Consider the following 26,390-nt stretch of genomic DNA (forward strand, 5'->3'; position numbering starts at 1 on the left):
CTAATGGTCAACTTTTTACCGACTATAATACTTATAAAGAGTCATGTATAGGACAGCATTCACAACAGCCTTCAGACTGATAGGCATTAATGAACATACAAAAAAACCTAATCAATTGAATTAAAATAAACTCATATAATACTTATTTTGACATAACTATAATTATAAAGGTTAAATTGATGTGACACTAGATTGAAAATCTCAAGTAACGCATGCATTGGAAATCAACTTAATGTCAAAATAATTGTTATTTGTACATAATTATCCCGATAAAAAGTTCTGATAAGACAAAAAAAAAATAATCCACAAGGATTTTCACTCATATTATACAAGTATTTTAAAGGGCATTACAAACAGGAAAAGAACTTCGACTAAATAGAGAAAAAAATATTCCTATAGATATATTTTACATCAAAATTTGAAGTGGAAATTGTTTTTCCTGATAAATGTGTTCCATGTCTCAGCATTGATTTCTGAATACTATTTAAAACAACAGGTACAAATCATTTGTTTTTCACTTTTTTGAGAGATAACTGAATTGATTTTGTCACAACTTACAGGGCTAAACCATATCCTCTAATCTATATATAATGAACATAGTTTTCAATTTAGACTTGTTTATATATAATATATATATATATCACAACTGTCAGTTAATAGAATACTGAAAATGGAAACACAGAATGTGTCAGAGACAACAACATAACTAAAGAGAAGAAAACAATCAAAAGCTTCAACATAGCTAGAAAATCCCACACCAAGAGGGGCTTCAGCTTGCTCCTAAATGCAAACCAGTTCAGCAAAATATAAGTATATCTTAACAAATTAAGACAGTAAACAATTTACCAACAGCTAGGGGAAACAAATGTGTGTTTTGAAGATCTCAAGAACAAAATCTTGGACCATGACCAAAAAGAGAGAAAATATTCCCCAAAAAACATGCTAGTAGAAAAATGCATTAACTGTATATTCAAAAACTATAACTATCTCAATTTTCTGTGCCATTAAAAAGTAAATACAATCTAACTTATAAAATGCAGATTGTCATCTTCGCTAGCCAAGGGTTACGATCCACTCCCGCTCTCTTCACCCTTGGCGGATTGAGATAATATTTCGGAGACACAAGGTAAGGATTTTTATTGGTTGCAGTAGAAACTCGCTGCATCCAATCAAAAAGCGCCTACAACATGATCACGTGTAAATGTAGAAAGTGTTTGTAAACAATTTCCACGTGTTTATTGTGCAACAAGTCTTTACATCACTAAACATACCACTATATTTAGTGACAACTTGAATGTTTTTAATCAACAAATAGAAGTTCCTGTGTATGTTTCATGCACAAATGCATGGATGTTGACGTATATTTTCGTTTCCGGCTTTACCAAGTGGGTAGAATCTAGACACTACCGTGTTTTTACCTCCAAATTGAAGAGTTCAAGTGCTACCATTGGTCAAGAATAATGTATTCGGAATGGGCGTGACTTTAATCTTCCGATAGATGGCGCGACATTGATATCACAAATGTTGGCTCAATCTGCCAAGGGTGAAGAGAGCAGGAGTGAATTGTAACCCTTGGCAAGCGAAGATGGCAGATTGTGTGCAATCATTTCCTTCTGTCAGGATAACATCTTTTAAAATAATTATAAGCTTCATAGTCATATGTGAAATATCAAGGCTTTAAACACAATAGTGAAAATTCAACCTGTAATAAGCTTTTTTTCCAGCTCTGATAATGTATTTGATAGAATCCACTACTTCATTTAATTATGAAGAGAGAAAGTAAAAATAATACACCTTCTCTTCTAGTTCAGTGTCTTTGCTCTATGACAGGTGTAATGCAAATTCACAGACAATTAAGTACTAATTTACTGACTTTTCTTAAGCATAAATAAAAATATGTATATTATAAATTTGGGGAAGATCATATTGTATACAGAAAAATTATTGAACATTAAATCTATAAAGTATGTCCTTTAAGATGTCATATTTTCTAAAGGATTTTCCTTCAAATAAAATTTTAATGTCAATTATCAACCGTACATTAAGGTTTAAATTATCTAAAAAAAATATGAAAACTAAGGTGACCCTGAGATTTGGTAAAAGTTAAAGATAAACATTAGTAAACACATGGGATTAATTAAACCTTTGTCATTCATACAAAGTAATTCTTAGAATCATAAGTAAAAAAATTACATAACACACCCTTGAAAAACTCCCAAAATCTATTTAAAAAAGGAATACAATTATCAATTATAGATATATTTACACAATTAAATGAATGTTTACTTTAATCAACATTAAAAAAAAATCTTATTTTGGAAAGTACTGGTATATCAAATTTGTTGGTATTTCAGTTTCCAATGAAAGTTCTTTGTAAATGACCTATTTTTAACCTACATTTAAATATATGTAGCATTTTTTATTTGATCTTATTCGAGTAAGGGAGGTCATTCTGTATGCACATAAATCAGGCTTTAAGTTTTCTTGTTTGTATTGTTTTACATCTGGAATTTCGAGGGGTTAAAAGCTTGCTATGTGGTATGGGTGTTGATCATTGTTGAAGGATATATGGTGACTATAGTTGCTAACTTATAGGTTATTTGGTCTCTGATTGGTAATCATAACACCTCTTCTCAATATTATATTGAATGATAATTATCATGAAAACTGACTATATTATAAAGGTCCTTGACAGTCTGAGGAGAAATGACCTACCAGGGGCAAAGACAGGGTTAAGAGGAAAAGGGGTGCATACTGACAAAAAGGTAAAAATATCCTCAAGGGTAGAGAGGCAAAATTTTACATTTATGATTTTATGCAAAGAGAGTATATTTTTTCCAGTCAAAGGGTACATTCTCCATGCCTCCCCCCTGAATGATTGGGTGTCAATCAGCCTAAACTTACTAACAATCCAATTAAAGTTGAAAATTATTTTCTAGAAAGAAATTGGTTACAAAAGGTCAAATTCTAGGAGACTATTTAATAAATCAATAACTTTGATCCTTTATAAGCTGGTTTGATAGGACTATCTGTACTTCCTGACATATTCTAAATAAGATCCAATACTAAAACTTGCCAAAACATTATTATTGGATTTTTATTTAACCTTCTTAACTGATATTAAGTGATTTTGACAGGCAATCAGGTTTAACCTTTGTTTATGTGTACTTTTCATTTTTCAGAGTTTGTACTTTAAATGTTCATCCCCATTTTTAAGTAAATAATTTTCAATTTTCATAAAAAATTTAGTTTCATAATCATTCTAATGGTTTCTGATTGATTATATATAAATTTTGCTTATTATTTTCTTTGATGAAAATATCAGTATTGCTTCATATAGTACAGGCATAGAACTGAAAAGACACATCAATGAATAAAGTAACGATGAAATATATATTTAAAAAAATCTCATTTGATGAAAAACTTCTTAAACGTCATGAAAAAGCAATTTTAACCTGAAAATTCTATGCTATTGCAAAGGAGGAATAGAAACGTAGTTATCATTCAACTTACTGAAAAATGAAGAATATTTATTCTGGTTTATATAAATGTATTTCTTATTGATGCAGCCAAGTGAAAGATTTTGTTCAATTATTTTCTTGTTCTATAACTTGCGCTCGGATGGATAAGGTATCATGTACAATGCTAATTCCCGTCAAATGAGTTGTAGTCACAGAGAACCAGCTAGTTAATGTCTTCTCTATGTATAATTCTTTCATTCTAAGTTAAAATCTATTAGCTTCCAATAAGGTATTATATTTCTACTTAGCTTTTGTAGATATAATCATTTCACCCATTTCAATGCAGTAAACATTCATATTTTTACATTCCAATGGGAGAATTGTGATAGGATTAACCAAGAAAGCCATCATAAGTCAAATATGATTTTTATAGATAAATAAAACTAAGTGTTTCTACAGGGCGTGTATGTTGGCACTACTTATCCATCTTTAAATAGTACATAAAAACCAATGTTATTATTTCTCTTCACTCATAACAAGCAGTCATCATTAAAAGGAATTCAAATAAGGTTAAAAAGTCAGACAGCTATAAACAAGAAATTTTGTCATGGAATACATAGAGCAAGTGGAAATCCTCAATAAAAAATGTTTGGAATCTAATATGTTCTTGGTAATCTAAATTTTTTATTTTCTTTGCCAAAAAAATATTAAAGTCATCCAATCAGTTGTCTTTAGTGTACTTTATTTAAAGGCTGGTTTACTCTGGTACCTAGCCAACCAAGTAACATTAATATTGGTCCGATGGTTACTAAGCAGAAACTGCATTTACAAGTCAACCAGGTGAAACCTATTGGATACTGAGCAGAAACAACATTTACTAGTCAACCAGGTGACACCTATTGAATACTAAGCAGAAACAACATTTAATAGTCAACCAGGTGACACCTATTGAATACTAAGCAGAAACAACATTTACTAGTCAACCAGGTGACAACTATTGGATACTGAGCAGAAACTGCATTTACTAGTCAACCAGGTGACAACTATTGGATACTGAGCAGAAACAACATTTACTAGTCAACCAGGTGACACCTATTGAATACTAAGCAGAAACAACATTTACTAGTCAACCAGGTGACAACTATTGGATACTGAGCAGAAACTGCATTTACTAGTCAACCAGGTGACAACTATTGGATACTGAGCAGAAACTGCATTTACTAGTCAACCAGGTAACAATTATTGGATACTGAGCAGAAACTGCATTTACTAGTCAACCAGGTAACAATTATTGGATACTGAGCAGAAACAACTTTAGTTACTGGTCAACCATGTGACAACTATCAAATACTGAATAGAAACTGCATTTACTAGCCAACCAGGTAACAACTAGTGGATACTGAGCAGAAACAACTTTAGTTACTGGTCAACCAGGTGACAACTATCCGATACTGAGCAGAAACTGCATTTACTAGCCAACCAGGTGACAACTATAAGATACTGAGCAGAAACTGCATTTACTAGTTAACCAGGTAACAACTTTCGGATACTGAGCAGAAACAACTTTAGTTACTGGTCAACCAACCAGGTGACAACTATCCGATACTGAGCAGAAACTGCATTTACTAGCCAACCAGGTGACAATTATAAGATACTGAGCAGAAACTGCATTTACTAGTCAACCAGGTGACACCTATTGGATACTAAGCAGAAACAACATTTACTAGTCAACCAGGTGACAACTATCGGATACTGAGCAGAAACTGCATTTACTAGTCAACCAGGTAACAACTTTCGGATACTGAGCAGAAACAACTTTAGTTACTGGTCAACCAGGTGACAACTATCCGATACTGAGCAGAAACGGCATTTACTAGCCAACCAGGTGACAACTATCAGATACTGAGCAGAAACTGCATTTACTAGTCAACCAGGTGACACCTATTGGATACTAAGCAGAAACAACATTTACTAGTCAACCAGGTGACAACTATCTGATACTGAGCAGAAACTGCATTTACTAGTCAACCAGGTAACAACTTTCGGATACTGAGCAGAAACAACTTTAGTTACTGGTCAACCAGGTGACAACTATCCGATACTGAGCAGAAACAGCATTTACTAGCCAACCAGGTAACAACTATCAGATACTTAGCAGAAACAACTTTAGTTAATGGTCATACAGGTGACAACTATCAGATACTGAGCAGAAACTGCATTTACTAGCCAACCAGGTAACAATTTTTGGATACTGAGCAAAATTTTTATTTATTAGTCAACCAGGCAACAACTATCAGATACTGAGCAGAAACAATTACATTTGTCTAGCCAACCATTAACAACTATTGCATACAGAGCAGAAACAACTTTAGTTACTGGTCAACCAGGTGACAACTATCCGATACTGAGCAGAAACTGCATTTACTAGCCAACCAGGTGACAACTATAAGATACTGAGCAGAAACTGCATTTACTAGTTAACCAGGTAACAACTTTCGGATACTGAGCAGAAACAACTTTAGTTACTGGTCAACCAGGTGACAACTATCCGATACTGAGCAGAAACGGCATTTACTAGCCAACCAGGTGACAACTATAAGATACTGAGCAGAAACTGCATTTACTAGTCAACCAGGTAACAACTATAAGATACTGAGCAGAAACAACATTTACTAGTCAACCAGGTGACAACTATCTGATACTGAGCAGAAACTGCATTTACTAGTCAACCAGGTAACAACTTTCGGATACTGAGCAGAAACAACTTTAGTTACTGGTCAACCAGGTGACAACTATCTGATACTGAGCAGAAACTGCATTTACTAGTCAACCAGGTAACAACTTTCGGATACTGAGCAGAAACAACTTTAGTTACTGGTCAACCAGGTGACAACTATCCGATACTGAGCAGAAACGGCATTTACTAGTCAACCAGGTAACAACTTTCGGATACTGAGCAAAAACAACTTAAGTTACTGGTCAACCAGGTGACAACTATCCAATACTGAGCAGAAACGGCATTTACTAGCCAACCAGGTGACAACTATAAGATACTGAGCAGAAACGGCATTTACTAGTCAACCAGGTAACAACTATAAGATACTGAGCAGAAACTGCATTTACTAGTCAACCAGGTAACAACTTTCGGATACTGAGCAGAAACAGCATTCACTAGCCAACCAGGTAACAACTATCAGATACTTAGCAGAAACAACTTTAGTTAATGGTCATCCAGGTGACAACTATCAGATACTGAGCAGAAACTGCATTTACTAGTCAACCAGGTAACAACTTTCGGATACTGAGCAGAAACAACTTTAGTTACTGGTCAACCAGGTGACAACTATCGGCTACTGAGCAGAAACAGCATTTACTAGCCAACCAGGTAACAACTATCAGATACTTAGCAGAAACAACTTTAGTTAATGGTCATCCAGGTGACAACTATCAGATACTGAGCAGAAACAACTTTAGTTAATGGTCATCCAGGTGACAACTATCAGATACTTAGCAGAAACAACTTTAGTAACTGGTCAACCAGGTGACAACTATCCGATACTGAGCAGAAACAACTTTAGTTACTGGTCAACCAGGTGACAACTATCCGATACTGAGCAGAAACAACTTTAGTTACTGGTCAACCAGGTGGCAACTATCAGATACTGAGCAGAAACAATTACATTTGTCTAGCCATCCAAGTAACAACTGTTGCATACAGAGCAGAAACAAAACAAAACAACTTCTGTTACTAATCAACCAGGTAACAACTATTGGATACTGAGCAGAAACTACTAACTTAAAGAGACAACTATCCACTAAAGTTCAAATGACATGGATAGAAGCAATTAAAGGTCACCTTATCAAATAATGACAATGGAATGCAAAGGCAGAAACAATAATGTTTATTGTTGGATTCATAAACTTAAATTTCTACTTTTACATGCCAAATATTTTAACTAGCTCAAACAGTTACATCAACTTCACCTGTACAGTCATGTTAACCACTATATAACCATACGTAATGGAGTGTGACTACCATACACATCCATGATGAGTGTAAATAAAATACAACAATAAATATCTTTTATTGTAGAGAAAACTCAGATTTTAACAATCACAAGGTGTATTGAGGAGGATTAAATAGATGGTGCAATGGCTGTCCCTACTTCACAAGAAATCCACCAATAAAAAACACAATTAATTGTCCTTCATTTTATGATGCTCTATATTTATAGTCTTAAAAAGACCATTAAATTTTATACACCTGCAAATATTTGCTGGAAACATATGGTTGTTACCCTTGCGTTAAATATCAGCTTCAAATGATAATATGCAAAATAGAATCTTTCTAATCTTATATTTTTATAGTTTATATGACAGCAATAAATATTATTATGACAGAACTGGACATGTATTTCAAGGTTGTTATAAAACTAGAACAGAATTTTAACTTAGTGAAGCTACTGAGAAGACAAGTCTTTACATGCATGGTTGGAGGTTATAAATAAACTTTAAACGCAACTTTTTGTCCAAAAAATAGCTATCTGAACAGACACTTATGTCATACTCTTCAGAACTAGTATGTGTCTCAATGTGACTATGTATAGAAAGTCTAAACATGAATATGCATTACCTTGTGAGTGCTTCATTGACTGTACGTAAATATTCTGCTGGCAAGAATTGTGCATTAGATGTCTCGGATGACTTCACAAAAGCTGATGTACCATCATCTTGGCGAAAACCACGTCTGAAAATGGAAATATATAAATATAATAATATTATAATATCAATACATGAACTTAAAGAGGAAAACACTCCTCCTCAAAAGAGAAGGGCTTTTGGCAGTTTCTTTTATAGTTCTTTTGTAAGGTGGATAGTACTCAATTTGCAATTATGATTTTTTGCAATGCCTTATAAGATGTTATTGTAAGTGTTTATGGGCAATTAAGATATCTTTCAAGGTAGAATCTGCAGGTATTAATTTTATTCTTGTGGAGTGAAATTGACTAAATGACCTAAGCCCTAAGAAATGACTGGATGAGATTTCCACCAGACTGACTGCAGATTTAAAGCCATGACAATGAACTTATGTGACAGATTACTGTTATACCGTGTCTTGACATGATCAAGGACAAAGTTCAAGTTTGGTCACTGCTCACTCAGAAAATACTTATTGTTTTGTTATCCTTTTCAGGTTAATACAAATGCTTAATTGAGAAAAGCAGTGACCTTTACAAGTACCAAAATTCGGTACGATAATTACACCCAAAAATTTGAGGAAAATAATTTCTTTCTTACAAAGAAAATATTTTCTTGTGAAACAAAATCAGATTTAAAAATTAATTTGAGATTGGTTGATTTTTACAAGCATTTTGCAAAGTAGACAGTCAAATGGACATAAAATATTCTGTAGAAATAGGGTTTAAAAATACAATACAGCAACTATCAACATGGCGTGGATCAGTTTGAAAATAAACTGATGCAGTTACTTAATTAAATGACATAAAAGCCTAAGAATGTATCTTTAACATGCCAATGAATTATATATATATATATATATGGTATTAATTTCAACTAGAGCAGTAAAATATCTAAGATACCCTTTAATGTGATGTAAGGTATTTGAAGAAACAAGTGTAATCATGTCACATGTGGTCTAACCACAAAAAGACACCATAATTTACAACTGTAATGCACATTTAAATCAGTTTCTCAATAAATATAAGGATGTTACTAATATAAAATCCATTCATTGTCACAAAAAAAGTTCTATCAACAAAAAATCTGACAATAAAATGCTCATAATAGGTAGTGTTACTGTATAGCAACAAAACGGATGACATCCCCAACAATTAATTTATTCATTTAGTAAAACTGTGGGACATTTTAAAACCAACCTACTCGATGTATAATGATGTATAACGATCGTGTAACGCGGAATGTATGTTCTTTTCTCTATTTGTACTCAACAGCATTCAATTTGGAAAAGGACCATATTGCAGGTGAAAAAAAATATAATGAAATATTAAAAAGATCTTTAGTAATTTTGTTACATTATAGCAGTAAATAAATAAGTGTGAAATTACAATTACTTTTTTCTGTACATTTCTAGCAAAGTCAGGAATATTTCATTCAATTTTAAAAAATAAACTGCTTTTTCTTTTTCATTAAATCTAGAAGAACTTACAGCTCAGAACCTTATTGGAGCCAAATATTCAACACTAAAAATCTACTGACTTCATATAACTACATGAAAATAAAATATGGTAAAAACATTATTACAACTTCACCAATGACAGTGAAGTTCATTGGTAAGGCTGAATGTATTAACAATACAGCTTTAATCAAAATTATTAGTTCATTATATACTGGATAATTAAAATAATGAAAGGGTAATTCTTCTTCACTCTCATGTGTTTAGAACTCTGGGTAAAATACATAATTTTTACAATAGAATATTTCTTCCAAAAGGAAAGAGTACACTACTACTACGTCAACATAAGCAGAATGATTGACAGTGAGACATACTATGACTAAAGACCAATGGGCAAGGAGTAGAATAACTCTTGGTCAAAGTCAAATATTTTAAAACTGCAAAGACAATTTTATCTAAATATCTCTCATAATGTTTCAGTCTCCCAAAATATCTAATGATCAAACAGCATACTAAGTATTTTTCTAATGGAATAAAACATTAACAAAGTAAATTTAAATTTTTCAAATTAAGTGACATCCTGGTTTATATATGCTTAGCAATAAGTTGTGTAACAGGAAACATAGCTCTCAAGTAACATTTGTTTGTTTAAACTGATTTAAACTTGAATAAAGTAAGCACTAAAGTTACGATGACATTATTTACAATACATAATAGAAATTCAAAACATTGAATCAATTAGTTCATTTATATAAACTTTCTGACCATCTGAAATTTTTGATTTAATTTACCAAAGTAAAAAGTAATGTCCACGGAAAGACTGTTAAAAAATAAATCCAAAAATAGTAATGAATTTGAAGAATCAAGGTTGTTTTTGGTGATATCCTCCTATAACTACAGATTAGGGATATCTATGCATAGCAAACAAACAAACACAAGTATCACCATTCAAAATATTTGAAAGAAGATTGTTGACCATCCCTTTCACAGCTCTTCCCCCTACTCAGACACCAGATTACTTACATTTCTTAGTACTTTTTTCAAAAGGACTTATGTCAAATTTCAAGATTTAATTAGCAGGCTTTGAAACATTGAGTAAGAAACAGGAATTCTAACAAATTCCTAACAAGCTTTCAATATCAGTAAAACATTTTCCTTTAAAAACATATCTCAACGATTTGTTTTATGTTTTTGTAGCATTATGGGAATCAACAATATTCAAGTTTGGTAAAATCCATTTGCAGATAAAATCGCTGCTAGTACTAAAGGTCTTATAACAATCAATCAACAGTTAGACAAGGTATATAATGACAACAAAGGCTGGTATTTGTACGGTCTTTGTTCAATGGTGCTTTTATACATGACCGCTCAACGTCTTAAGTCAACAAGCCTTCTTCACAATAACTAGGAAGCAAAGTTAGTCAATATCAAAGGTCAATAACTACCATATCTTATCATTGTTACCAACTGACCAACACTAATCTAAAACAAATTCCATTATCTAACATTAACCCATGTCACTAAACTTTTATTAAGTTTACAACATTGTAACACTGTATCTTAGTAAATAAAACCTAAAAATAATCAAATATTTCATGTTAGAGTGCTAACAGTTCTAAAATTTTCTAAGACAAACAATTTACTATTGGGATTTTCATTTCCTAGACATAGTACATACCAAAAATGACTGTGTGTTTATGACATCTTCCTTTAAAACAATAAGGTCGAATTTTCTCCATATAGCCCTTCTTCAGATTACTTCTATTTGGTTATTTTGTATAAGTTTGAATATTGTGAACTATGAACAATACTTCTAAAAAAACATTTGTTGACACCTTGTAGTATATTTTTTTGGCCCCACAAAACTTTAGACAATGCACAGGACCCATTCATTGACAAAGCCATCATTTCATCTGTCTTCTATATAACCAACAGATTCTACATTTGAATTCCATTGTCAATAATGATTAATAAAGTTTTGACAGTTTGATGAAAGTGTTCAAAACAATTAACCACAACAATACATATCTTGAATAACACAATGAAAACATCAAGTAACACCCATTTCTCTCTTCATGTCCAAGGATCCTGTCTCAGCATATAACAGATTTAAATACACTTTATTTTCACCTGCATCTTTCTTTACTTATTTTACTTTGATCTTTTTACTAGGTGGGCTAAAAACTTGGTCCAATATTTCAATTTATAACTTTTCTTTAAAAAGAGATATGCAAAGAATTGCTACAAACATATACCTCCTTATGCAAAATCTTTTTTGTTGTTGCTCTTTTCTTAAATTATCTAGCCTGTTTAATGGCACTATGAAGAGTTATCACAAATATTGGTTTAGTATACTTGAAAGCTAAGTACGCTAAAACTAAAATTAAAAATATCGGAATCAATTTAATCACAATTCTTTCCATATATATTTTTTTTTCTAAAGTTATTTTGAAAAAAAAAAAACATAAAAAAATGAATTTAACTTCTTGAAATTAAAATTTTAAAATCCTGGGCAAAATGAGATTTTCTCAGGAATACTTTAATGTTTATTGATAGGAAAAAAGACATAAACTTAAATTTAATTTAGTGGTAAAATCATTAAAAAAAAAAAGAAAAAGAAAAATTTTGCTCATTATTTTTTTAATAATTTCATGCACAGTTCTGAGTTGGGAGAAAAAAAGAGTACAACAGCATCATGCTGGAGGTCCATGCTGAGAAACTTCTCAAACTTCATATAGTGGATCATTTATATATGATAGCATCCTAAATTATATTAAACAAAGAGGTGATCCCAGACACCAAGAGGTAATTACTCAAAACCAATATAGGTCAAAGGGAAACTGTCAATGTCATGGTAAAAGACAATTGGACAAAACACTACATAGAAGACTAAAGACCGAACAATCCAAAGTTAACAAACTACACTAAACTCAATTAAATAAATTCATAAATTTCAAAATAGATTTAATATTATCTTTACTTGACTTTAGAGCACTGTTGATAAATAGCAACCACAACATAAACACATGGATGTATATATATAGACATTAAATTCAAAACATTGTACAGCTTTATCTGATTTAAATTTCATTAAAAAATATCTAATAAAAATCATCGTAAATTATTTTCAACATTTTAAATACAGATAAAAATCTCTATTTTTTCATACATCACAAATAACAAAATTTATGATATTTGTTTGTTAAAATTGAATTGAAAACCATTTAAAGAATGCCTTCAATATTTCTGGAGCATAAAATATTTAATATTCACCAAAGTTCCTATCTTTATAATCTTAATATATAAACTCTTTGAAGACAATGCACCGGAACGCAAATTTGTCTTTTTTTATTAACGTATGAAGCCCAAACATGTGCATAGATCATGGCCTTTTTGGAGTCTTTTGGTACATTTTTTCTTCATGTGACACATACCATGAAGTGAACAACAAAATGCGTACAGTATTAATTAACAATTTAATGACCTAATGTCACAAAAAATCATTGTTGTAGGCCAGTTTACCACTGGATAAGGTTTCAACACTTATAAATATATAAAAAAATCTCATTAGAAATAATAAATTACAACTGTCAGCTACGGGTGACAATACCGTCCTAAACTACACCTTAACTACCACATACATTTAACTTAATTAACACATGTATGGGGAAAAAAAAGACTAATACATGCACATATTTCCTTACTTTGACAATAACGATTCAATTTTTTTTTATAGAAGAATATGTCTTTTAAAACTATACTTTTCAACATTTTGATATTTAGGATCTGGGTTAAAATTTGAATTGGTCTTGCTTCAATGCAGCATTGTTTGATTTGGACGTATTGAAAGAAAATAAATTTAGGATCTTTCACAATCTGCTATTTTAATATTGAAATTACATTTGTTTACTTTTTTTGTATACTCAAAAGTTCCAAAACAGATGGAACAGAATTATGTAATGTATTTATTTTTAAAACCTTAATTTCATGTTACTGTTATTTATTTTCATATTAGAAAAATTAAGAATTTTTTATCAATTTTATTTACAAAATGCATAAAAAAAATGCACTTTGTCTAACAGTTTTGTTAATTCCTTTAACAAGGAGGTATATTTCTATTAAAAATAAATGATACTGTGTACTCAAATTAATTTAATTTCTATAGTAAGAAAATTATAATTATTAAACTTGATTCAAATTACAGGAAAAGTGAAAATAAAAGTAATTCTAATTTTGAATAAATTGATAATAATAAACAAAATTAGATTTCAAAAGATTTAGAAGACAAATAATTTTCTCCTCACCTTCTGTTGTGTATTTTGGCACTAACACAAACCATTGCTGTTGAAAGCCCATAGTTATGAGAGTAAATCGGAAGACCAAACTGCTTAGAAAGAACACTAGAATTTGTACTTGACCCTCGAGATGATGGTTTTATATCCAATTTAGTCCACGGAAAACTATGATTCGACATCCCATATCTAACAGTCACTTCAGTTTCCATACTTAAGAAATCACATCCTTAAATCAGTTTATATCTCCATTTCCTCCACATCTCAATTAAATGGTAAAATATCAACAAAGAGACAGTTTGTCCACTAACTTTCTCACACAATTATCACCTGTTTACAGGTGAACATGAAAGACTTTAAACGTTCATTGTCTCTAAATAACTTCTCTTGACCATGTAATTAACCTGCGTAACGGTGACAAGATGAAGGTAAACAATCTTAGTCGACTTTTAACTTTTAGTTTCTCAACAAGTCTATACAATGTAGCCTATTGGACAACACAACGACAGGTAAAATTTTTATGTGTTGAAATATGTAATAAAATTTGGAGTCTTAATCTAAGTACGGTCATAGTTTTCATATTTATCAGCAGTACAAAGCTTTTATACCCTTATTGAAACGCTGTTCCTCGGACAATAAACTATATCTCCGTTGAAATGAAGGATAGGGAGGGGCTTACTACCTCATTATCATACAAAACTAATTCAAGATTTATTGAACATCTAATGAGGAACTTTGTGTGATGTTATCAATGACAGTGAAATGGTGTAAAGCATCAAATGTCCACTGACTGATTTTTCAGGTATTTTCAGGTGATAATGAATTGATTTTTTATTTATGGCAACCAAACATACAGCACAGAGACTTGTGATAAATCTACTGGAATTCTCTAATACAATCAGATGAACTATACTGACTTAACCAAACATACAGCACAGAGACTTGTGATAAATCTACTGGAATTCTCTAATACAATCAGATGAACAGTACTAACTTAAGCCATTTCCTTACAAGTACTTTAACTAAATTGCAAAAATGTCACTCATGGTGTTAGAACAAGGGCTGTCTGTAATCTATAAATATAGATTTAATATTAAAAAACGATAGATGAAAAAATGCCAAGCTGGCCTATCATCCACTGGATAAACTAATATTACATTCACAGCTGGAAATTCTCCATCCATTTAATATCAGAAGGTCAACAAACTGGTATTTGATATTTTGTCATGGGTACTATCAGGGTATGGATGCTGGGGATAATAATCAAAATGAATATAGACTTTTATATCATGGACAGAGTACTTCTTGTTCATATATAGATTAATGGGGTCTGCTGAGGGAATTTTTCAATTTTCATTTTTATATATTCCTCATTGATCTCATTGTTGCAGAAAGGCAACTATCAAAATAGCCTACCAAGACATCCAAATTATTTGGACTAGTAGTAACTTCTATATGTAACCATGAAAGTCAATCAGTTGCGGATCTTGGGGGAGGGTTTTGGGGGTTGGAACCCCCCAATTTTTTTGGACGATCAATGCATTTGAATGGGGACATATAATTGGAACCCCCTCTTTGTCCTGGGTTGGGACCCCCCCCCTTTTTTCAAATGGCTGGATCTGCCACTGTCAATGTAATACTTCCATGGTAATATATTACCAATAAGGAGAAAACACTTGGTGAACAATATTGATGACACATTTGTATTCTTTCTATGAAAACGCCAAGCATCTAGTCAGACATAAGAAGGAACCTTTATCTCAACAATTCTACTAGAGGAAAATGCATGTCTGTCAACAATTCCAAATGAACCTGTATCTCAACAATTCTACTAGAAGAAAATGCATGTCTGTCAACAATTCCAAAGGAAGAACAAGAGTACATATATTTCCTAACCATAAAGAAGTACTCATTTGTTCAAACAATCCAACATGATCTGCCTTCACAAGAAAGACATCTGTGTCAACAATTGTGGTTAAATCCAATAGTATGTACGGAGATGTTGACTGTGTACGGAGATGTTGACCGATTTAATCATCAATATTGACTTGGTACTGGTATTCCAAATATGTTTAAATGACAACAACCACTTGATCAAAAAAATCCTGATAAAACCTATCAGTGTAACATCTTATAGTATAGCGTTTCTTAACAATTTTATAATGAATACAACTGTTTTAAGAAATAATCAGTTTATTGATGGTGGCCACCTACAGGTAGAAGAATATACATTTGTACATAAAAGTAGAAGAAACATTAGTTATATGTTCAAAAGGTAGTTTCTGGTAAGATATGACAGTGGGCAATTCAGACACATCTAAGTTTATTTTAAAACAAGACTAACTACATGTAAGCTTGATATCTATTTAAATACAATGGTATATTCTGCATTTTATATTTACAAAATTTGCAAAATTAACACTGTATAACAATAGTAACTGATTGCAGAATTATCACACGTTTGGTCCTAGACAACAATTATCACCCTTTGATTTCGTATTCCTGCAAATTCTGTGATTATTTTAAATGGAACTGGGCCGAATTTACCGAGATTGTATGATGCTGTTGTTGAACCTTTACACACTAGTGGACACTTGCCTTCTACTTTTATTGTTGTACATACGTTTGTTACTGTTCGAAATGGACGATTAACTCTTAGAGTTGCTAATATTGGAGATGATGATATATGGCTTGCTCCAAGAACTAGAGTTGGTATTTTATTGAAAGGTGATGTAGAAAACCATGATCAAGGACATGTTGAATTTATACGAACTGGACATACAGAGGAAATTTATATTCATGATATTGCTTATTGTGCAGAAACTGATTTGAATTTGTCAAAGATAGAAGATTTTGAAATGCCTGTAGATATTAGCCATTTGTCAACAACAAGCAAGGAGAGAGATCAAATAAAAACATTATTTTATAACTATAGTGACATTTTTTCGAAAAGTGATACTGATGTTGGATATACAAAGACAGTAAAACATAAAATTCGCACAGTAGATGATGAACCGATTGTTCAACCGTATAGACGAATTCCGCCTAACCAGTATGAAGAGGTCAAGCAACATATACAGAAGCTAGTTGAAAACAAGATTATTCGTGAAAGCACAAGTCCATACGCTTCACCTATTGTTCTAGTGAGAAAGAAAGACAATTCTCTGCGCATGTGCGTGGACTTTAGAAAAATGAACAAGAAGTCTTACAAAGATGCTTATCCATTACCTCGTGTTGAGGAATCCTTCGATGCTTTGAGTGGAGCTAAATTGTTTTCAACAATGGATTTAACTAGTGGTTACAATGTCGTGGCGATGCATGAAGATGATATAGAGAAAACTGCTTTTACAACACCGTTTGGACTTTACGAATATCTACGAATGCCGTTCGGATTATGCAATGCACCTGCAACATTTCAACGTTTGATGCAACAATGTTTTCGAGATGAGATTTTTAACATTTTGTTAGTCTTTCTAGATGATATTATTGTTTACTCTGCCAATATTGAAGAACATTTGAAACGTTTAGAAGTTGTATTCAAAAGATTAAGAGAACATGGTTTGAAACTGAAGCCTTCCAAATGTCATTTTTTTAAACGAGAAGTTCGCTATTTGGGCCACGTTGTTTCAGATGAAGGAATTCATACAGATCCAGATAAAATCAGTGCAGTTCAAGATTTTGAAATACCTACAACCGTTAAGAAGTTAAAGTCTTTCTTGGGTTTAGCAGGATATTACCGTCGATTTACACAGGGATTTAGTAAAATTGCAGGACCTTTACACAAATTGGCTCAAAAATTTACACCTCATCCACGAAAATTATTTGGTAAGGAATGGACTACTGATTGTCAGACTGCTTTCGATACTCTGAAAGAACACTTAGTTACTGCTCCAATTTTGAGTTATGCAAAGTTTGATGAACCGTTTATTTTAGAAACTGATGCAAGTATGCAAGGATTAGGTGCTGTTTTATCACAATATATCGATGGAAAACTGCGTGTTGTTGCGTATGCTAGTCGTGCTTTAAGGCCAAATGAGCGCAATATGGATAATTATAGTTCCAGAAAATTAGAACTCCTAGCTTTAACTTGGGCAATTACAGAAAAATTTAGAGATTATTTACTTGGATCCAAATTTACAGTGTTTACAGACAATAATCCGTTGTGTTATTTACAAACATCGAAACTTAGTGCACATGAGCAGAGATGGTTGTCAAAATTAGCCGTTTTTAATTTTGAGGTAAAATATAGACAAGCCAAACATAATAACAATGCCGACGCGTTATCACGTATGCACGATAAAATTGAACTTTCAAAATCTGAGGATGTTAAAAATCTACTTCAAACATTTGCTGCAGGAACTGTTGTACCAAATGACTTAGCATCAAATATACAGTCTGTGTCAAGGAAATCAGTTTATACAGAGGAAGCATTCGTTACATTACCTACTTTAAATAGACAGGAAGTTAAAGATTTACAAGAACGGGATACAGTGGTCGGTAAATTTATTGAAATATGGAACACTAAACGTAAACCATTGAGATCGGAGCAACGGAAATTTGATAGACCGTTAGTAACATTATTACGTCAGTGGGACCGTATTGAAGTTGTAGATGGTTTAGTTTATAGGGTAATAATTGATCCAAATCAGGGACAATTGAAACAATTAATTTTACCAGCCGTGTTACGGGACAAAGTATTGAAGAACTGTCATGATAAATTAGGGCATCAAGGAATTGAGCGCACTTTCTGTAGTATTAGAATCCGGTGTTATTGGCCGGGAATGTTTAGGCATATCAAGGATTATTGTAAATCATGTGAACGTTGCATTGTTTCAAAGATGCCACAACCTGCCATAAGACCAGCAATGGGCCATTTGATAGCTAGCAGGCCGTTACAAATACTTGCAATTGATTTTACTGTTCTTGAACCAGCACACGGAAAGAAAATGTATTAGTTATGACGGATATTTTTACAAAGTTTACTCGTGCAGTACCTACGAAAGATCAGAAAGCAGACACTGTTGCGAATGTATTGTTGACTGAATGGTTTTGTGTATATGGAGTACCAGAGCGTCTACACTCCGATCAAGGTCGGAACTTTGAATCTGATGTTATCTGTCAGCTTTGTAAACTGTACCAAATTAGTAGATCTCGAACTACACCTTATCATCCCGAAGGAAACGCACAATGTGAACGCTTTAATAGAACACTACACAATCTTCTGAAATCACTTTCGCCAGATAAGAAGAAACATTGGCCAAAGTATTTACCGGAACTTGTCTTTTCATACAATGTGTCACAGAACTCAACAACAGGTTATAGTCCTTATTATTTATTGTTTGGTCGTAGTCCTAAATTGCCAATTGACTTTTTACTGGGAACAAATCAGACTGATGAAACTGATCAATCGTTAGACGAATGGATTATTGCGCATCAGAATCGTTTACGATATGCTTACGAAAAAGCTGGGGAGCAGACAAAAGATCGTGCTGAATACCGCAAGAATAAACATGATGAACAACGTTTCAATCCTGAAATTTGTGTCAGTGACAAGGTGTATATTAGAAACCGTGGTGTACATGGAAGAAATAAGATACAAGACACTTGGAGCTCTACTGTTTATCGTGTAGTGCGTTTGTCAGAAAACACCGTCTCTGTAGAACCTAATGATGGCGCTGGTGTTTCAAGAACTTTGAATCGTCGTGATGTCATTAAATGCAATATACAACAATCTGTGGATGATAACAGCAGTGAATCAGACAGTTCAGATGATATGTTTATACCAAGACGAACAACTAGGGCAACTGCAGGGAAACATACAAATCCAAATAGACTTCCAAATTCTATTTTTTCTAAGTAAATTTATTCAGGACATTTGTTGTACATAGTTATGTTTTTTTTTGTGTGTCTTATTTTTGTCTCTAATTTTTGTGTCCTATTTTTGTGACTTATTTTTTGGGTTACTTATTATGATAGTTAAGGGAGTATGTGGATATAAATATTTGCATTATCGAGACGATTAATACTTAGCTGGGGAGTATGTGAACAAGTTCATTTATATACATATTATCTATTTGATATTATTCCCAACTTTGTACTTAGTTTATATCTGTTTTACCCTATACAATAATGATCTTACTATATTGAACATATTTTGTATTATATGGTTCAATGAATCCAAAATACTGTATTTGGGCTCTTTGATATTCACTCACCACTGGCTATTGGACAAACTACCTTTCTTAATAGTTGTTTTATCTGGTTCTATCTAGTTTAACAGTTCACCTATTGACTATATATATTGTACTTTTTAACTATATTGTCAATGCAGAATAAGTAACACCAGAAACAACATCAAGAGCCGTAGCCAGCATTATAAGGTATTTACATTTAAGGGTTTTTCAAATTAGTTTATGGTTAAATGTTTTTGACTTAAATATTTTATTTAGTTTCATTTACTTTGCTAATTGTATTTCAAACTTTATATTTTCTTATTTACCTGTAATTAACTTTCAATGTTATATAGTATTTTATATAGTAATATGGTCAACTTACTTTAGTGAACAGTTTTCATTAGCATTGATTAACAAATTGTTTACATTCAGAGTTGTCATTTAACTGTGTTTTGCATTATTATTTATTTGCAATTGTGTAATTAAACATAATATTCATTATTTGCTACAAAATGATATATTCATATGCATTTATATGTAAAGTTGTATTTATTTGTCATTATCTGTATATTTCAGATCTGTCGTTGCCTTCTATATTATATTTATTAAAATATCTGAACTTTCTGCAATTCGATTTATCTGAGCCTTATTCCACCTGGTCACAAATGGCGTCGTCGACAGGATTTAAAGTTAACTGTCTAGTAGATACTGGGTCAACTGTTCACAAATGGCGTCGTCGACAAACCAGAAGGCAATGACTGCTGGCATTCCATCAGACGGCTGAGAGGGGTATCCACGGAGGAAGCCGAACATTTACGAAGTTAATGTGTGTGTCATCGGACTATCCACGGAGATGAACGAACTTTGACGGAGTTTCTACCAGACCGGAAATCCACGGGAAGAGCCGACCAGTGACGGAGATTATTTGTGTTATCGGAATATATACGGACTTATCCGAACATTGTCTGAGTTTACGATTGAAGACGAACATTGACGGAGATGTATAACAGTGCCGAAACCGTTTACCAATGAAGTAACTGTTTTCTGTATTTGGAATATATGTGTTATTGGAATATATGTGATATTGTGAGACATGGTGACATATGATGAAATATGTTTAGTATTTTTTCAATCTGGATTATGTGATTTATTCATTTTGGATTATGTGTATTATTCATGCTGGATTATAATTATGCATTGATTCACTTTTTGTGAATATAGAGTGGAGTTATATATTGTATATTTTTGCAATTTTTGTATATATTTTTGTGGTAATTTTCAATAGTTTTGAAAGTTCATAATGGCAAGTAATCCTACTTGTAAGTCTTTACAAAAGCAAGTGACTGAATTGCAGAATAGAATTAAAGAACTATCTTGGAAACCTAGTGTTGAAAATGAATTAAAAAGACCACCATCTAACGAAAAGAATGTTGTATATGTGCAGAAAGATAGAAAAATTCCAAAGTTTACTGGGTATAATTTTCAAGTTGAAGATTGGATTGAAGATGTTAATACTGTGTTACATGCACGTGAGATGTCCCGTCAAGAACGAGCGGATTTTATATATTTACAACTTGAAGGCTCTGCTAAAGATGAAGTGAAATACCGTTCTCATCTAGTTCGACAAAGTCCAGATCAAATTTTAGAAATTTTACAAGATGCCTTTGGTGTAAAGGATAATATTACTAAACTACAGAAGAATTTTTTAGATCGTGTGCAAAAGCCAAATGAATCACTTAGGGAATATTCGTATGTGTTAATGGATTTAATGAGTAAAATTACAAATAAAGATTCTACTTGGATGCCTAATAAAGAGAAAACATTGTGCGACCAATTTTCACAAAATGTACAAGACAGTTACTTAAGAAAACATCTGAAACAAATAGTTCGTGCACAATCTCACATACCATTTTTGGATTTACGTGAAGAAGCTATTATGTGGTCCGAGGAGGAAGAATATAAAGATAAAAGATACAACACAAAGACGAAAAGTGAAACAACCGATACTGTACCAGAAGAACCTACAACTGATGTTTGCGCTAGTAAGGATAAAACTGACAGTAGTAGTGAACAATCCGATAAATTCAATCAGTTATTGGGTATTGTCCAAAAACAAAGTGAACAGATTGAAACATTAACAAAGATCGTTAATACAAAGCAACAGTCAACAAGTTATAACAGTAGATACAATAGGTTTGAGCCACAACGACGTACTTTGTTATGTTTTAGATGCAATGAGCCAGGTCACAAGATTGCAGACTGTCCAGTTGTGAATTCCAAGAAGTCGGGAAACGGGTAGAATCTACTGTGAAGAGTCCCATTGTAGATGATAACCATATGGACTCAATTCAAGCTGATCGTTTAGTGGGTAAATGTCCAACCGTTAGTGCTTACGTTGCAGGATTTAAAGTTAACTGTCTAGTAGATACTGGGTCAACTGTTACAACAGTTACAGAGTCGTTTTATAACCGTTTTCTAAGGAGGTGTACTGATCTACAAACTGATATTACGTTTAATCTGAAAGGTGCAAATGGAACTTGTATACCGTATATAGGATATGTGGAAGTTGATATTGACATTATGGGCCAACGTTTGCCAAACAGAGGTGTTTTGATTGTGAAGGATCCTATTGACAGTTATACCCGTATAAGAAAAGAAAATGTCCCTGGACTTTTGGGAATGAACGTTATTAGCTTATGTAAGAAACTTTTGCAAGAAGATTATGGGAACCAGTATTCAGAACAAGTTACCGAAATAGCCGAAAATTTTAAACTTAGAGAACTTTTTAAAGCTTGTGACAAAAATGAACATTGTAATACTATTGGATTTGTTAAACTTTGTTCTAATTCACCAGTGGAATTCTCTAATACAATCAGATGAACTATACTGACTTAACCAAACATACAGCACAGAGACTTGTGATAAATCTACTGGAATTCTCTAATACAATCAGATGAACTATACTGACTTAACCAAACATACAGCACAGAGACTTGTGATAAATCTACTGGAATTCTCTAATACAATCAGATGAACAGTACTAACTTAAGCCATTTCCTTACAAGTACTTTAACTAAATTGCAAAAATGTCACTCATGGTGTTAGAACAAGGGCTGTCTGTAATCTATAAATATAGATTTAATATTAAAAAACGATAGATGAAAAAATGCCAAGCTGGCCTATCATCCACTGGATAAACTAATATTACATTCACAGCTGGAAATTCTCCATCCATTTAATATCAGAAGGTCAACAAACTGGTATTTGATATTTTGTCATGGGTACTATCAGGGTATGGATGCTGGGGATAATAATCAAAATGAATATAGACTTTTATATCATGGACAGAGTACTTCTTGTTCATATATAGATTAATGGGGTCTGCTGAGGGAATTTTTCAATTTTCATTTTTATATATTCCTCATTGATCTCATTGTTGCAGAAAGGCAACTATCAAAATAGCCTACCAAGACATCCAAATTATTTGGACTAGTAGTAACTTCTATATGTAACCATGAAAGTCAATCAGTTGCGGATCTTGGGGGAGGGTTTTGGGGGTTGGAACCCCCCAATTTTTTTGGACGATCAATGCATTTGAATGGGGACATATAATTGGAACCCCCTCTTTGTCCTGGGTTGGGACCCCCCCCCCCCCTTTTTTCAAATGGCTGGATCTGCCACTGTCAATGTAATACTTCCATGGTAATATATTACCAATAAGGAGAAAACACTTGGTGAACAATATTGATGACACATTTGTATTCTTTCTATGAAAACGCCAAGCATCTAGTCAGACATAAGAAGGAACCTTTATCTCAACAATTCTACTAGAGGAAAATGCATGTCTGTCAACAATTCCAAATGAACCTGTATCTCAACAATTCTACTAGAAGAAAATGCATGTCTGTCAACAATTCCAAAGGAAGAACAAGAGTACATATATTTCCTAACCATAAAGAAGTACTCATTTGTTCAAACAATCCAACATGATCTGCCTTCACAAGAAAGACATCTGTGTCAACAATTGTGGTTAAATCCAATAGTATGTACGGAGATGTTGACTGTGTACGGAGATGTTGACCGATTTAATCATCAATATTGACTTGGTACTGGTATTCCAAATATGTTTAAATGACAACAACCACTTGATCAAAAAAATCCTGATAAAACCTATCAGTGTAACATCTTATAGTATAGCGTTTCTTAACAATTTTATAATGAATACAACTGTTTTAAGAAATAATCAGTTTATTGATGGTGGCCACCTACAGGTAGAAGAATATACATTTGTACATAAAAGTAGAAGAAACATTAGTTATATGTTCAAAAGGTAGTTTCTGGTAAGATATGACAGTGGGCAATTCAGACACATCTAAGTTTATTTTAAAACAAGACTAACTACATGTAAGCTTGATATCTATTTAAATACAATGGTATATTCTGCATTTTATATTTACAAAATTTGCAAAATTAACACTGTATAACAATAGTAACTGATTGCAGAATTATCACACGTTTGGTCCTAGACAACAATTATCACCCTTTGATTTCTGTTGTCTACACAGTCTGTGTGTGGGCAATGTAATAATTTTTGTAATCTTTAAAATTATTTTTTTCATGTTTTCTGCATATAATAGCAAGATGGAGGATGAAATTACACTGTAAACAAAAAAATTATGTCACGAACCTATAGCTGATGTAGTGACTTGATCTAGTGGAAGAAATTTAAATTTGAGTATTTCTGAAGCTGTCAAATGAAAGACCCCTTTCAAACATATAATTGATCTGTTTTGAGTTAGATTTGATGAAATTTTCTATAGTTTGTCCCGAAAATAGTACACTATACTGTAAAAATCTTTTTGCATTATTTTATAGAAATGCATTACAAAATTAATTGTGGTTTCAGGTCATTTATATCTCTCATTATAATTCATATTTATAGAAATTTCTCCATGCACTTATAAAATTCAAGTAATTGTATAAACATTTCTGTAAAAGAGAAGGGCTCATGTAAATACTAAGGAGACAAATACATCAAAGAGTGTATAGAACATTTCATTGTCACTACTGACAAGTTGTATCAGGTTCACAAATACAGGTTTCTAATATTGCCTCTATATCATGCCTCAAGTTCAAACATTTTATTGCCACACTGCTATATGACAGGTTCACAAATACTAATGCCACACTATGATCATCAACAGGTTCAAACATTTAATTGCCACACTACTATATACTGACAGGTTCACAAATATTAATGCCACAATATGATCATCAACAGGTTCATACATTTTATTGTCACAAAACTATGTAGCAACAGCCTGAACAGGTTCTCAAATACTTTTGCAATAGTACTATGTATTGACAGGTTCTATGATCTACTGTCAAAATGATCTGTTTCAGAAGGTTCACAAATACATTGCCACAATACTTTTACAAATGTACTGACAGGTCCACGAATTATATTGCATCAATACAACATATTTACAAGGTTCACAGATCCTATTGCCACAACAGGTTCACAAATAGTATGTACTACATTTTAAATGGTTCACAAACACAATGTTTTGACACTAACTGATTTAGAAACACTATTCTTTGACTGGTTCAGAGATACTATGTATTGATAGGTTCAGAGATACTACGTATTGACAGGTTCAGAGATACTATGTATTGACAGGTTCAGAGACACTATGCATTGACAGGTTCAGAGACACTATGCATTTAAAGGTTCAGAAACACTATGTGTTGACAGGTTCAGAGACACTATGCATTGACAGGTTCAGAGACACTATGCATTGACATGTTCAGAGACACTATGTATTGACAGGTTCAAAGACAATATGCATTGAAAGGTTAAGAAACACTATCATTGACAGTTTCAGAGACACTATGTATTGACAGGTTCAAAGACAATATGCATTTAAAGGTTCAGAAATACTATGTGTTGACAGGTTCAGAGACACTATGCATTGACAGGTTCAAAGACAATATGCATTGACAGGTTAAGAAACACCTTGTATTGATAGGTTGAGAGACACTATGCATTGACAGATTCAAAGACAATATGCAATGACAGGTTCACAAACACTGAGCATTGACAGGTTCAAACACTTTGTATTGATAGGTTCAGAAACAATATGCATTGACATATTCATAAACACTATGTTTTGATAGGTTCAAAAAGGCCGTCACCATGTATTGAAAGGTTCAAAAACACTATGCATAGTCTCATTGGCAATCATACCACATCTTCTATTTTATATTCGTATTGATAGTTTCAGAAACACTATGAATTTACATGTTTAAA

General features: G+C 32.5%; 1 protein-coding gene across 11 annotated transcripts in view; it reads right to left on the minus strand.

The window, feature by feature from the left end:
- The window catches only part of LOC139487641 (protein FAM149B1-like), an 85,823-nt gene that overhangs the window by 22,724 nt on the left and 36,709 nt on the right, over window positions 1–26,390 (minus strand). For 7 of the 11 annotated variants that reach the window (XM_071272586.1, XM_071272587.1, XM_071272582.1 and 4 more), the window contains exon 2: window positions 8,095–8,208. In XM_071272586.1, the coding sequence (XP_071128687.1) occupies window positions 8,095–8,208 (114 nt within the window). Of the gene's footprint in view, window positions 1–8,094; window positions 8,209–13,919; window positions 14,545–26,390 lie in introns of those variants that run through there. The other 4 variants (XM_071272579.1, XM_071272578.1, XM_071272580.1 and 1 more) reach the window with 1 other exon arrangement.

This window comes from Mytilus edulis, chromosome 9 (genome assembly GCF_963676685.1).
Source record: "Mytilus edulis chromosome 9, xbMytEdul2.2, whole genome shotgun sequence".
In the NCBI taxonomy this organism is placed as follows: Eukaryota; Metazoa; Mollusca; class Bivalvia; order Mytilida; family Mytilidae; genus Mytilus; species Mytilus edulis.